Source organism: Lonchura striata, chromosome 10 (assembly GCF_046129695.1).
Source record: "Lonchura striata isolate bLonStr1 chromosome 10, bLonStr1.mat, whole genome shotgun sequence".
NCBI lineage: Eukaryota > Metazoa > Chordata > Aves > Passeriformes > Estrildidae > Lonchura > Lonchura striata.
The window spans coordinates 25,745,145-25,760,801 of record NC_134612.1 but is presented as its reverse complement, the minus strand read 5'-3'; the positions used below and the strand labels follow the sequence as shown (position 1 = coordinate 25,760,801).

The 15,657-nt window shown below is 48.4% G+C and overlaps 1 protein-coding gene across 1 annotated transcript in view; it reads left to right on the top strand.

Annotated features, from left to right (window-relative positions):
- LOC110476133 (uncharacterized) overlaps window positions 1-14,606 on the top strand; it is a 124,291-nt gene extending 109,685 nt beyond the window's left edge. Inside the window, exons 11-15 of the mRNA XM_077785752.1 lie at window positions 10,001-10,090; window positions 10,393-10,521; window positions 11,967-12,126; window positions 12,391-12,523; window positions 12,671-14,606. Of these exons, the coding sequence (XP_077641878.1) occupies window positions 10,001-10,090; window positions 10,393-10,521; window positions 11,967-12,126; window positions 12,391-12,523; window positions 12,671-12,773 (615 nt within the window). The 3' untranslated portion in view covers window positions 12,774-14,606. The remainder of the gene's footprint in view (window positions 1-10,000; window positions 10,091-10,392; window positions 10,522-11,966; window positions 12,127-12,390; window positions 12,524-12,670) is intronic.
- The last annotated feature ends 1,051 nt before the right edge of the window (window positions 14,607-15,657 follow it).

Below are 15,657 nucleotides of genomic sequence, written 5' to 3'. Positions count from 1 at the left end.
ACAACCCCTCATCCCCCAGATCCTGCACAGGAAAAATGGGAATTAACAGCCCCTGCAGCCTCATCCCTGGAATCCTTACAGGATCCAGGAAAAATGGGATTAACAACCCCCTCATCCCCCATATCCTGCACAGGAAAAATGGGGATGAACAGCCCCTCATCCCCCAGATCCTGCACAGGAAAAATGGGAATTAACAGCCCCTGCAGCCTCATCCCTGGAATCCTTACAGGATCCAGGAAAAATGGGAATGAACAGCCCCTGCAGCCTCATCCTGCAGCCTCCCACTGTCCCAGCTGCTCCAACCCCAGTGTCCATCCTGGCCTTGGGCACTGCCAGGGATCCAGGGGCAGCAGTAAAATCTGTTCACACTAAAAACACCCCAAGCAGTGTCTTGGGCACAGTGATTAAATCATTTACAGTGGTCATTTATTAATTACTTGTCAATATTGTGATGAACGGAGATGCTGTGGTTGGTTTCAGGGCAGCCATTCCAGCTTGGAATGTTCACTTGTCACAAAGCAGCCAGGTGGATTTCCTTTGACATAATTCCTGCATCAAACACAAAATTCTGCAAGTTCTCCTGCTCCTGGAACTTTCATCTTCTCGTGATTAATCATTAATGCTGGGGAAGATCTCCCAAATCCGTGCTTTTACTGAAACCTCCCTTTGACAATTCCAAAGGTTTGCTGGGGGGTTTTCCCTTTTTCTGCTGCTTCTGCTACAACCGAGACTCCTTTTAAGCCCAAAATCGGGGGAGGGCAGGGCCAAGGAGCTGCCACAGAGCCTTGGGAAGGGGAAGCGCCCTGGAGGCACCGGAGCATCCCTGCAACAGCTGCATCCCTGCAACAGCTGCATCCCTGCAACATCTGTATCCCTGCAACATCTGCATCCCTGCAACAGCTGCAACAGCTGCATCCCAGCCTCTCGGTGCTTTCCCACGTCCCGCCAGCTCCCATCCGCCGGGAGGAGGCCGCAGCTTTATTTTACTGCCATCTACCGGGATAAAAAATGAATTTTTTCCTCAAATCGCCGAGGAGCGGGACGCGTCGCAGCCCCGCGGAGGCCGGGCCTGTCCCCGCCTCGCACTGCCCAGCACCGGGGCGCAGAGCGGGGCTGCGGGAGGGGCGGCGAGGCCGCGATTCCCGCATTAATTCCCGCATGAATTCCCGAATTATTCCCGATTTATTCCCGATTTATTCCCGAATTCCCGGAGCTCTCCCGGGTCCCTCCTGGCGCGGCGGCCTCGCGGTCGCCACGGCAACGGCGGCGCGCGGTTAGCCCCGCCCCCCGCGGCGCGCCGGCCAATGGGAGCGGCCGGGGCGGCGCGCCGACCAATGGGAGCGGCCGGGGCGGCGCGCGGCGCGGTGAGGAGGGGCCGCGCGGGGCCGGGGCCGCGCAGAGCGCAGCGGCCGCCGCCATGTTCGGGGGGCTCGGGCGGTGCTTCGAGGACGATCCCTTCTTCAGGTGAGGGGCGGGCGGCTGCGGGGCGCGGCGCTGAGGCGGAGGGGGACCGGCCGGGAGGGGGCTGAGGTGGCGGCGGGTTCCCACGGGCCAGTCCGGGGCTGTAAAGCGGCGGCTGGGGTGGGCGTGTGGGACAGGCCGTTGGCTGAGGCAGCGCCGGGGGTCGGTGGCGATTGAAGGGAGCGGGGCAGGTGTCGGGACCGGGGCGGGTTACAGGGATCGGGGTAGGTGGAAGGACCGGGACCAGTGTGGTTAAAGGGGTCGGTGCTGCTGGAATGACCCGGGTGGTTAAAGGGATCGGTGCGGGAGGAAGGAGCGGGGTCGCTGCGGGTTCCGGGGCTCGGCGTCGGGACCCGGCGGGTTCCGGGGCTCGGTGTCGGGACCCCGGCGGGTTCCGGGGCTCGGTGTCGGGACCCGGGCGGGTTCCGGGGCTCGGTGTCGGGACCCCGGCGGGTTCCGGGGCTCGGTGTCGGGACCCCGGCGGGTTCCGGGGCTCGGTGTCGGGACCCGGGCGGGTTCCGGGGCTCGGCGTCGGGACCCGGGCGGGTTCCGGGGCTCGGGGCCGTTTCCCCGCCCGTGTGCCCCACCCGAGCCCCCCTCAAGCCGTTGCAGGGGTTAAACGTCCTCGGCGAGGTTCAGCAGCGGAGACTTGAGTTTGCCTCCCCTCTCAGCAGGGAAGGGTTTAATCCACGTTTCGTACGGAGGAGATCGTCACCTCCTGGGCTGGAGATTCTGCAGTTTGTTTGCTCTTCAGTTTCCTGAGTGCGGGTTCTGAGCAGTGCAGCTCATCCGGATTTATGTGCGTGTTTAATTCATCGCTTAGCCTCAGGCTGTCTCTGAGCCCTCTCAATGCCAGCACTGCTTGGAACACCAGGTGTCCTTCAGTTAAAACTTCGTGTGTGAGAGCACTGATGGCAAATTGTCTCCTTGTGCTGATTGAACAGAGCAATTTGTGGAGCCACAGTGACAGAATCCCAGCAGATTGGTTTTTGTTCTTACTCCTGTGAGGCACAGGTTGTCCAGAGAAGCTGTGGCTGCCACATCTCTGGAATTGTTTGAGGTTGGACAGGGCTTGGAGCAGCCTGGGGTTGTGGAAGGTCCCTGCCCATGGCAGGGGGTGGAACGGGACCATCTTTAAGGTCCTTTCCAACCCAAACCATTCAATGATTTCCCCTACCATGAGCATAGTGCTGGTTCCTGTCTCTGTATTCAAGTCTGAGCCCAGTTTATTCCCTGTAGGAATCTTCTTTTGCCCCTGGAATTTAAATGTAAGGAGTGACTGATGCAAATGCTTCTCTCCTCAGCCAGAGCTGCTGAATTACCTGCTCTGGCCCCATTTCATGTCTTTGGTCAGAAACTGTGATTTGTAGTGGATGAAAATGGGATCAGAGCATGCTGAGGAGCCTCGATGATTATTTTAAATATTTGAAAAATCTCTCAGGAGTTTAATTAGCAGCCAAGATAAGGGGTGGGTGAGGAAGGGAGCAGCAGGCCCTGTGAGGTGGTTTGTTGTCTGCATCTCCTGGTTACTGGGAGCTCTGGCTGAGGCTGCTTAAAGGAGAATCTCCTGCTGAGCTACAGCACATTCCAGGAGAATTCCCAAAGCTGTGCCATATAGATTAGCACTCTTGGTTTCCAGGAATATTCCTGCCGTTATAGCAACTTATGAGTTCTGTGCAGGATACTTCACTATGCAGATCCACTGCATGAAATTCAATTAATAATAGAAATTAGGTCTTGTTTGAAATAACATTTGCTTATTTTTTTAATGTATTCCTTGTTATTGTAGCCACTGGTGTAGGGAAAAAGGGATTGCAGGAGGTGGAGGCAGGGAGTGTGTGAAAGATGAGCTGGAAACTGAGACTCATTTTCTCAGCACTGTCCTGTCAGGCTGCTTTGCATACAGTGAAGGAAATGAGCTGATTACCTCAGAGAAGATTAGCTTCCAAAATAGAGTCATAATGGGCTCCAGCTGCCTCATAAGGAGAGAGTGTGGTGCTGAACTGGAAATAGTGCTGGGTTGGAGCAGCTGTCCCAGGGAAGCAGCAGTCACTCACTCACCCAAAGGTGCTGGGCTCCATGCCTGAAGCCTTGCCCAGGTGCAGAGTTGTGTTTGCCCTGCCAACTGCACACTCTGCAGTTAATTCCCTGGAGTTTGTTGTGCCAGGTGTTCTCTCCCGAGGGAATCTGCAGCCTTACATAACTTCCTGAGTAGGGAAAACAGATCTAGTCTTTCCATCTAATAGCTAATAAAAAGAAACCCATCTAATACCAAGTACAGTTTAGAAAAGTAATAAATGGGATTTATTGTTCTAGGACCGATTTTCATGCACTGAAGTAAGCAGTAACATTATGCTTGAATGTTTAATGTCAGGTTAATACATATTAGACAAAATTCTGTTACTGCAGAGTGCTGAAGAATAAATGTATAAATTGTTTGTCTCCATCCAGAATTAAATTTAAAAAATAATTTAGTGTTCAACACGTGGAGGGCACAGATTTGGTGTGCAAAGCCCTCACTTTCACCTCATCATTTCTATGCTATAACAAAAATCACATCCTTGTCATCAAAACTATCTTTCCCCCCAAATAAAGGTCATGTTTGAAGTCAGTAATGGTTAAATTAGAGTGTCCTACACCTGCTGCCATCACATGAAATCCGTGTTTGGAGCAAGGATCTGGAGATCCTGCAGGTCCCCTGCAGAGACTGTGCCTTGTCCAGTACATCCCTGTTTGTCAGGGTGAGCTCCTCCTCTTGGCATTCTGGCTTGAGTTTCAGTCATTGGAACCATCAAGGTTTAATTCCTTGGAAACTTTGCCTTCCACATGGATTTTCTGTTCCCTCTCCATTAGGTTTTACCCTTTCCATTGGTTTTACCCTATTCCAGATCATACCAAAATTGGGGTGTTTCTTTTGAGCTTGACAGCATCAATTCTTTCTATTAATGACTCCCTAAAATCGGGAATTGGGAGCCTTTCCTTCTGTTCCTAAGGCTGCCATTCCCCAGTTTGTGTCTGATTTCCCTGTCCCTGGTACTAAGGAGCTCTTTGTGTGTGATAACCAAACCTGTCTGAGGTTTGGGATCTGCTGGAATTGTGCACGTTTTGGGGTGGTGCCCGTGTGATTCCCTGCCCTTGGCTCATGGCAGAGCTTTTTCCATCTGTTCTTCATCCTGGGCTGGCTGAGCTCCTTATCACCCCAGGGAAGTCTCTTCTGGGACGAATTTAGGTATAGCTTAAAGGGATATTTTTGTGTTAAAAAGTCTTATTTCAAAATGAAGCCAACCTCGTGTTTGTATTTTTCACTTGAAAGTGAAAAAAAAAGAAACATTAAGTGTGACTTTGGCACAAGATCAAAGCAGCCACGTGATGTGGGAACAGTTTTTTTGTGGGGCTGGAGATAAGGGGTGGGGAGCAGCAAAGCTGGGCAGGAGATAACTGGGCAGGGAAAAGTCAGGAGCAGCCTGGAGCTTTTCCTCCTGAGATGTCCCAGGAGAGGCTGTGCTGTCCTGGAGGGTGTGGGGAGTGCCAGGAGTTGAGGGGAAGGAGGTGTATTAAACCTAAATGAGGTGTATTAAACCTAAATAAACATACCTGGGAAGTGACTGTTCACAGTCATAAAGTGGTTTTCAGTGGGGTAGCAAAGAGGAAGATGAGATGGAAGGAGGAAATGAAGCAGGGTAATTTGTGTGGGAAGTGTTCATTTTGTGTGGGAAGTTCCTTTGCAGCCTGGCCCTCAGGCAGCACTGCTCATACCCTGCACTTCTGAAAAATTCCTGCTTTGCTCCTCTTTTGGCCTTAATTAGGAATATCAGGGCTTGTCCAACTTGGAGAGTTAGGGAAGTTGAGCAGTGTTTTCCTTGCAAGCCAAGCTTTGGGAATAAATACCAGTGGAGTTCTGTACTAGTGGAAGAGGGGGAAGATAAGAGGAAAACAAAAAGCCAGTGATAATCTCCTTCCTAAGCACAGGAAAGGGGTGTGGAAACAGGATTTGTGGAGAGAGAAAGCACAGGTGCAGCAGTGGGTGACTATAGGAGACAGAGCTGGCCTGAATTTAGAAGATAATGGGTATTTTTAGGCATGTGGGACAGGGAGAAGGAAAAGGAGGATGGGAACTGCCAGCAGGATAAATTTGAGGGATGAGGAGGGATCCAGTAGGACACGAGGAGTTCAGTGAATAGGGCTGTGCTAAGCTTTGGAAGATGAAGGGGGAAAATTTAAAATAAATTACTTCAGTGTCAGGTGTTGGAGGTGGAAATAGTGAGAAATAAAATATGGGTCAGTTTATGGTTCTGGCAGGTATTAAACACAGGCTGGAGTGAAAGGTGGAGCCAAGGATGGATACTTGGGAAAAGATAAGGAAAAGGCACACTCAGGAGTGCAGCTGAGAAAAACAGATCTCAAAAACCCAACCTGAGATGGGAAGGGAAGAGAAAATCAAAGTTATTGGGAATGGGAGATTGGCCAGTTGGGTAATTCAAGTAAAAATTTTGGATTAAAACCCCCTATGGAATATTAAAAGAGCAGAGTTTGACCTGTCCTGGAGGCGTTGTCCAGCAGCTGGAGTAACGCATCTCTCTCTGGCACGCAGGGATCCCTATGCCGCCCACCATGAGCACATGAGGCAGGTGATGAGGAGCTTCTCCGAGCCTTTTGGGCGGGATCCGTTCCCGAGCCTCCCGGAGGGAGGGGAGAGACCCGAGGAGAGGAGAGCGGGCGGCCGAGCCCCGCGGGACGCGCGGGTGGCCACGAGGGACAGCCGCAGGGTAAGTGGCCTGGGGCTGCTCGGGAGCCGGCAGTGCCGGGGAACAGCCTGGCTCTGCTCCGGAGCCTCCCCAGCTGCTCCCCCGGGGCTTCCTCTCCCGGTTCCTTGTGCTCTTCTGCTTCTGGGAAGGTGAACAGAAGCTTTAAGCAATGAGCCTGAACTGTAAGGGGCCTTCACACATTGCTTGAAGGGCTGCAAGGGGAACATTTTCCTACAGGTGTAACACAGGTGTTCAGAGATGTGTCATACAGGTCAAGGGAAGAAAGAGGGCTAAACCTATTTTTGGTTAAATTTAATTTAAGACTACATGGCATAAGTGAAGCATTTTCCTACAGGTGTAACACACAGAGATGTTCAGAGATGCGTCATACAGGTCAAGGGAAGAAAGAGGGCTAAACCTATTTTTGGTTAAATTTAATTTAAGACTGCATGGCATAAGTGAAGCAGAAGCCTCATGTATCCCTTAAGGAGATCTGACCACATTCATTAAGTCCTGATATTAAATAATGGTGCCAAATTTGCGATTATATTGAAACCAGTAAATTCAGTTCAGGGGAAGGAGTATAGTTTATTTAAGTAGACTTGGTGGGGTTTTTTTGTACATGTGAGAAAAAGACAAAATCCTTGTTGAAAATCTCTTCAGATTATGCTCTCATGGCACATTCCTTATCTCTGCTAAACATCTGTCAGATTTCACTGATCATTGAACAGACTATTTAATGAACCAACGGATCACTTATCCAGTGCTGGCTTCCATAAATATAATACATTAAATGTTTCTGGTAGAGAAAAGCACTTTACTCTCTTAGTAAGTGTCCCACATGTATTTCCTTTTTATGTTACCTTGACTTAAAAAGGTGCCTGGATGTGGTTGCACTATCCTTGGAAGTGTTCAAGGCCAGATTTTTCCAGGTCCCTTCCAGCCCAACCCATTCCATAATTCCATGATATATTTGTGCCTTCCCTGTGCACTTCAGTCCCTTGTGTGCAGCTATTTCAGTTTGATTTCCACAAGCCTGGATTTCACCACCTCAGGAATATCCATCCATGGATTTTAAACCCTGTTTCAGCTTTGCAGCTGGGAATAAAATAAACACTTCGTGCTCTGAATTTGGGCTGATTGTTAATATTCTCTCAGATACAAACCTGTAAGAATTAAAGCTCAGGGAAATTGGTGTGAAATTCAGTATTTCTGCATGTTACCAAGTGAAACCAATGGTCTGTGTTTAATTGAAGTGGTTTTTCAGCTCTGGGCAGGCAGGGCCATCATATCTAACCCTTATCTAGAGCTGTATTTATAGAGGATAAACGTTGGGAGCTGGTTCCTTTCCCTGCAGATACTCAGCAGCTGCCTCCCAGTTGCTTTCATGTTTCCCACTGGATTTGCAGAGCCGGTTGAGAAAAGGCAGGTGACAGGGGCTGGTGGCCAGGCCTGGAGCAGAGCCTGTCACCTGCAGCTCCAGAGGGGAACTGGCACATTCCTGCCCCTGCTCACTCAGTTCCTGGCAAATATAGAAACTGCATCTCATTAGGGCATCAGCTTCCCTCTGCTGATCCCTGGGCCTTGCATCAGTGGTGCCTAAAGCCAGATCAGAGCTTTTCCTTTAGAGAAGGAACCTGTAAAGCTCAGGGGTTGTGTCCCAGTTCTGCAGAGGGACAAATGTGAGGCCCAAACCCTTGATCTGCAGCAAAAGTTACAGGAGCTCCGTGGCAAAAGAATTCCACAGCTGTCAACCCCTTCCCAGGATCTTGTGGTGTTCCTCCTGTTGCACTGAAGAGCTGTCAGATGTCACACCAGGCTCAGCGCTGATTGCTTTGCCTTGTCATCTCCAACTGCTGCTCCACCAAGGACTGAAACCTTTAAAATTACATTTTTATGTAGAAAAAGGTGGAGCTTTGCTACCATGTCAAAATACATTCAGATTACTGATGCTGATTAGTAGTGTTGCAATTCTGTGTTTAATTAAATTGCAGCAGGCCTAAAACTGCTTTAAAAGGAACCAAAATAGTTGGGACTACTCAATGAGTGCCACTGTAGGATTCAAGTTTAAAATTGCTTTTCCTTTCTCCAGCAGGCTAGTAGTTTAGTTTTTAGGGAAGGAGGAAAGAGCTGAAACATATTAAGAGATGCTGTTAGTTGGATTTTTTGGGATATCTGATGATCCTGTATACCAGACAAATGTTTAACAGATTATAGTGGCTTTTTAGTGTTACAAAACACAGTTTGTAATCTTTGTATGCCTAATAACTCTTACTGGTGAGGACTTGATATTGAGAGAAAAAATACATATTGTTATTTACATCTCTGCCTAATCTGTCCTGACAGAAATCTGAAGAGTTCCTAAAGCTAGTCCAGAATTGGAGAATTCCTTCTTTTTCCATTAAGGTTCCTGCCAGGGGCTTGATCCTCTGGCACTCCCTGTGTCTGCAGGCCTTATCTGACTCTGCAGTCTGGGTTTCCTGGAAACACCCCAGAGTTTCCCAGGATCTCGCTGCCCTGCCTTGCAGGAATCCTCAACATGGGATGATTTGTGGGATGATTTGTTGATTTTAATCAGCTTTCAGTGCTGCCTGACTGGAATAGAGCATTGCAGGGTGGGGCCTGAAGTGTGAAATCAGCACAAAGGGTTCTTGAAGGTTCAGATGTTTGCCAACCTCTAAGTGCTTTTCACACACTCTTATCAGTGTTTATTAGATGTGGCAGTTAGCACTTTCTAATATCATTAGTATAAATATATTATTTCCACATACCCAGGGATTAATTAATTACCAAGGCTCTCCTGAGTGACTTTGATTAAATGGGAAATGTTTCATGTAATCTGCTGCATATAAAAGTAATTTCTGCTGTTCCTGATAATTATTCCAGATGTTGCTCGTTTTTTTTCCAGGCCACCAGCTTCTCCCTCATGCCCTTTGCTGGTTTTGGGAGAGGGGTTAGTATCCCTGGAGTAGCTCCTGTGTAAGCTGTGTGTAACCAAAGCATGGCAGAGGCTGAGCTCTGTGCTTGCATCCTGCTTTTGGTGCTGTTTGCAGTTTGGGAATAAGAAAATCCAAGGAAAAATCCTTCCTGGGGCATTAACCTCTGGAAGTGGATGGGATAATCCCTGGGAAAACTGCAAACTTTTGAGTGCTGCTGGAGAATGCTCCTGTGGGGGTGGCACAAACCCCCTGCTGCCAGTCAGGCAGAGCAGCCCCTGGAGATGGGATTGGGATGGTTTCCAGCTGTGGGTTGGGGTCTGGAGTATCCTGGGAAATATCCATCATCTCTCCATAGCTCTTGCCCAGAGGATTCCAAATTTCTTGTACTCAGAAAATAAGTTGAAGATTTTCTGTCCTTTAATTTTACTTAATTTTGGGCTTAAATGCAGCTTTAAGTTTGCAACACTGAACTGCCATAACTCTATAAATGAATTTATTGAAATTTAAACCCTGAAGGGTCATACAGGACTTTCAGAGCAGAAGCTGGTGAGGTTTATGAACACATTTCTGAAATAATTGGATATTTGAATATCCAAGGAACATTTTTGTTACATAAACTCATTTGGTGGCCAGTTTGACATCTGAGCGACAAATCTTCCACTTTCATCTTCCCAGTATTTCCATCTTAATCCAGCTCCCTCAATTGCCTTTTGAAAAGATGCATTTTGGCTTGTTTGTGTGTGAAGTGCAGTCTGAAAAGCTTTTTGAGTTAAAAATGCATGTGAAAACCAGCTCCAGGACTGGGAGAGTTGAGATTGTTTTAACTGGAGTCTTTTTTCCCTCCTTTTTTTTTAGTGGGATGCAGATTTTGGGGATCCATTTTCTGCAATGGACAGGATGATGTCAAACATGAGGAACAGCATGCTTGAAATGCACAGGAAATTTGTGAGTTCTTTTGGAAATCATTCTGAAATTTATCGCACTGGAGAGTGCCAGTTATTTCAAATATTCCTCAGAAAATCATGCCAAGAAAAATGGGACTAACCTTAAGGAGATAGTAAGAATTGAGGGGTTTTTGCCCAGATTACATTGTGTTTATAATTTTTCTTTATTCTTTGAAGATGAGACTGAAGTTTTATGTGGGGCCAGGAGGGTTAATTTTGTGAAGGGATATTTTCCATAATAAAATAATGAGTAACTCTTACCCAAATTTTAACCTCCATTCATGGGCCTGCCTTGCTCTGTAGGATGACCTGTCCATCCAGCCTGAGGGACACAGTTTCAGCTCCTCCTCCGTGATGACCTATTCCAGAGTGGGGGATGAACCTCCCAAAGTTTTCCAAGCCTCGGCCCAGACCCGCACGGCTCCAGGAGGGGTGAGTGACGCTGGGATCCAGCACACAGGAGCTGCCACTGCCCAGGATTCAGGTGCAGCCACACCAAAGCAGTGTCTGCAGCTTCTTTTCCTGCAGACAGTTACTCCTGGAACTCACAGAATCCTGGCATCACTGAGCTTGGGTTGAGTCCTTGTCACCGAGTGCCACCTCCAGCCCTTCCTTGGGCACCCCAAACCTCCCTGGGAGCCCTTTCCATGGAGAAATTCCTGCTGATGTCCACCCAGACCCTCCCCTGGCCCAGCCTGAGCCATTCCCTCTCCTCCTGTCCCTGTTCCCTGGAGCAGAGCCCGACCTCCACCCCCTGCCCCAACTGCACAAAGAAAATTTAGGGATTGAGGAAAACACAGGGCTCTCAAACCCTGCTCTGTATTAAAGGTCTGATTTCCTCCCTGTAATTTTGTGCTTTAGGTACACCCCAAAATAAATTACAGTCCCACACAAGGCTGGGAAAACTGAGCACAGAGCAGCAATTTTCTGATGCCCTTTGCTGTAAGGAATCCTTTTCCTGCCCACTTATACTGCAGGGGAGGCATTGATTTATGCAAGCCCTGCCTTGAAAGCACCCCTTTGCCCAGACACTTACATAACCCTGGGCTGCAGCTCCCTTGCAGCTGTTGTGTCTAATCCTGCCGGGAACTGGGAGCGGGAATGGGAACCTGGCCCGGCCATGAAAGCCCAGCCAGGATCCCCGAGGGCCTGGGCAGGATTGGCTGGGAATGTGTCCCAGCTCCAGCACAGCCTTATCACAAGGCTTCTAATAATAGCCCCGGACACTGATAAGGGCCAGCCTGCCTTCCAAGCCAGTCAACACCACAGCCCAATAACTGGTTGTTCCTCACGCTGGGAATTTTGGCATCGGGTGCTGCTCTTTCTCTTGCCAAGGAGAGTGTTGGAAACTTGGCTCTGTAGCATTTTTAAACTGAGGGGTTTTTCCCCAGTAATTAATACCAAATTAAAAACCTTGAGGTGTTGTTTCATCTTCTTTTCTGATGGCCAAAGGGAAATAGGCTTGATTTGTGTTTGCAGCCAACACAGGAAATTAGAGAATTGGAAAAGCATGGAAAACCTGACTTTTTGAAGGGAAGATGTAAAACTATTGGAGGAGGAATTAACCCTTTGCATGGGCCTGGAGTAACAGGACAAGGGGGAATGGCTTCCCACTGCAGAGAGCAGGGTTGGATGGGACACTGGAAGGGAATTCTTCCAGGGAAGCTGTGGCTGCCCCTGGATCCCTGGAAGTGCCCAAGGCCAGGCTGGACACTAGGGCTTGGAACAGTCTGGGACTGTGGGAGGTGTTCCTGCCGTGGCAGGGGTGGCACTGGGCAGGCTTTAAGTCCTTCCAACCCAACCCGTGCTGGGATTCTGTGAACCCTTTTACCTCATTTGTAGTGGGAAGGACGCTCAGTTCCCTTTTATTTTAACAGGTTAAGGAAACAAGAAAAGCACTGAAGGATTCTGAAAGTGGCGTGGAGAAAATATCTGTTGGTCACCACATCCAGGATCGGGCTCATGTCATCAAAAAATCCAAGAACTCCAAGACTGGGGATGAGGAGCTGAATCAAGAATTCATCAACCTGGATGAATGTAGGTGTTTTTAGGCAGCTAATGGGCTTTACACTGTTTCACACTCTGATTTGGAAGTGGCAGCTTGAGATATCTTAAAAGGCACTTTTACACTGAGAGTCTCCAAATCCAAATTCTCTTTTACAGATCCCCAAAAACAGTTGCAGGTCATGTGGAGAATTGTAGACTACAAAGTTAAAAATCACTGCCCAAACCCCCTAATACTCATTCAATGTTTTTTTCCTCTCTTTATTAACATTTCAAATAAATGTATCTGTTTTCCAGCTGAGGCTGACACCTTTAATGAGGAGTGGCAGAAGGAGGTCATGAAGTTCAGGCCTTGCCGAAGCAGAGAAGCTGTGCAAGCTTCAAGATCCAGAAGTGGCCATTACAACCACAGGGAAAGTGGAGCAAGAAGGTAAAAATAGTTCCCTGCTATCCTACAGGATAAGGAAATTCCAGCGGCAGAAGGAAAATCCAGTTCTGGAGCAATATTCCAAGGGGAACTGCAGGTTTATTCCTCCTTTCTTCATGGAGGTTGTGACCATTGTTGTTCTTTTTCCAGAGGGAAGCTACTTGGAGCTCCAGGATCCAGAGTGCCCAGGGATTCCTTGGAGGCTCTGAGTGTGAAAGGAACACCCGTCCCCCTGAAGGGCTCCAGGAAATAACCGTCCCCCCTCCCTGGGGATGGAGCTTCCCTGGAGCAGATGATGGTGCTCAGTGCTCGTGTCCGTAAAAATACACCTGGATTTGTGACCAATCTCTGCTCTGTGTTGTGCCTTTGCTCCTCCTGCTTCTCAGTGAATCCAAACCCAGCAACTTTCTGCCTAAAAGCACTTTATGGAACATCTCTAAGCCTGGTAAAACCAGCTTGGATTTGCAGAGCTGTTCTGCTCTGGCTGCACCAATCTCAGGCTTTACGAAGCCTGGTGCTGCAGCTCCTCCTTCCCACTCTGAGTTGCACAGAAAGCAAATTTCCTTTAGTTTGGGTTGCTGAATTACTGATTTTCTAGGTTAATTAACAGAACTTGAATACACTGGAAAACACTATTATCTATACCTTTCAAATAATATTATAAATTGTTACAGAATTTCCTTTAGTTTGGGTTGCTGAAAGAATTACTGATTTTCTAGGTTAATTAACAGAATTTGAATATACTGGAAAGCACTATTATCTACACCTTTAAAATCATATTATAAATTGTTACAGAACCCCCACACTCACTTTGGTGTAACATAAAATGAGAGGAAATACTGAAATATGACAAGACTTTACATTTATCAGAGGTTTTATGTTAATAAGCTGTGCTTGCACCTCATTTCCTGTGCCTGAACTGTCAACTTTGTATTCCTGATCCTTTGTTTGTTTTCTGTGGAGTTAGCCCATCATTTTCCATTTTAAGGATTGTTATCTGTAGTATTTAATTCCTTTAATTACCCTGTAGTAATAACAGTGTTCTGAGATCAGCTGCAACTAGGAGTTACTCATAGGAAAAATACGTGGGAGAAATGAGTTTAACTGGAATGATTTCACCATTTCTTATGTTCTAAAGAGCCCTGGATACAGGAACCTCTCTCCTTTCTGTGTTCTTTTTGTTTTACCGAGGGTAGAATGACCCTAAATTACATTTGATAGGAGTTCAGAAGAGCCAGCAGTGTCTGAGAGCAGGAAAATCCTGGGATTCCAGGTGTTCAGTCCCTGTACTGCTCTACCACACAGAACTATCCCTGTGGTGTAGCAGAAAGAATTCCTGTAAATTGAAGGTAACATTAAATAATATAAATTATAACACTAAAGCATTACATAAATTCAAGGCTCCATTATAATGTAGCCATTAAAAGTACTGTTTGTATGATAAAATAGGGTTTAGTAAGTTAAGAGTAATATTTGTTTGGCCAAAAAGCCTCTAAATCTTACTTCATCTTCCTGCAGTTTCCCCAGATTATTTAATTTTAATTAATGTTTATTAATGTGCAAACCTAATCAGCAGCACTTCTGTTGAGCACTGAAAAGGGAAGGACAATTATTTATGGTCTCTTCCTGAATTAGAGAGGTATCAGTGGCAATAAACTGATGTGATCAATATTCATGGCAATAATTAAACCATTTAATGAGCAGTGGGGGTCAGGGGGGCTTGGACACCCCTTAAAGTCAGAGCTCAACCCAGGGGCTTGTTTTCCATCCACTGGAGACAATATGGATTCTGCAGGTAGCTAATTTATGAGATAATATTCTCAGTAATTAACAGCAGCAATGTTTTCTGTGTTGGAATTTGAGCAGGAATCTTGGAGAGTTGCTGCTGTTAAATCCTGATAACTCAGATTTTTTCTGTGAAATAAAACAAGCATATCCTGGGTTTGAAATGACAATGGGAAGAGGTGAATATTCCCTCCAGATCCCCTTTGCGACGCCAAGATGTTCTCCAATGTAAGGCACAAGTTGTGCTCTGTAAAAGCATCTGAAACTGCAATTCTTTAATAAAGTTATTTATTATTTATGGGGTTTGTTGGTTTATTCTGCACTGAAGAGGGACTTGTGCATTATTTAGTTTGGGCTGCTTTGAAATGATTCAGTGAAGGAAACCTGGGCTTTGGGAGGTGTCCCTGCCCAGGGAGGGGTGGAATGGGATGAGATTTAGCAGAACCACTCCGGGATCCTCTGGAAATCCTCAGATTCCAGAGGCGAGCATGCATTTTCCACAAAAAATAAAGTCTGATGCAACCAGAGAACGGAGAGGGCCTCAGAAATTCTGTTTCAGAGCAGCTCCTGGCACCTTTGCAGGTATGAAAGGCAGTTCCCGGGGAATAATTTTATATCAATATATTAAAAATTATATAATTTTATATTTTAACAGCTAACGCGTGTTCCAAACGAGTCCCTGTGCCCCATCCCAGCCTTGTCTCGCCCTTCGCCGGCGCTTCAGCCCGCAGGGCCAGGGAGCGCCGCTCTCCGGTTTGATTCCTCCCGGTTCCCGGCTCGGCCGAGATCCGCCCCTTTGGGGCCGCAGCGGAGAATTCCGCGTGTGCCCAGCGGGAACCCCCGCGGCTGCCCGGCATGGCCGCGGGGATGGGCGCGGTGCGAGCCTCCCTTCTCCATGGCTCCCTGAGGGCCCGTGAGGCACTGAGAGCCTGCCCTCCCTGTCAGTGCCGCCCTCGGGGCTCCTGACGCTCCCTGAGGGGTCGGCGGTGCGAGCCTCCCCTCTCCATTCCCCGCTCAGGGATCCCGCACGGTGCCGCTCCCTGAGGGCTCCGTGAGGGGCCGGGGTGCCGGGCAGTGTGCGCCTCCCCTCTCCATGCCGCCCTCAGCGCTCCCGCCGCTCCCCGAAGGCCCGTGAGGGGCCGGCAGTGACAGCCGCCGCTCCCCATCCCGCCCTCAGGGCTCCCGCACGGTGCCGCTGAGGAGCCGTGAGGGGCCGGGGGTAGTGCGAGCCTCCCCGCTCCATTCCGCTCTCAGGACTCCCTCCTGGTTCCGCTCCCTGAGGGCTCCGTGAGGGGCCGGGCAGTGCGAGCCGCCCCTCTCCATTCCCCGCTCAGGGATCCCTCCTGGTTCCG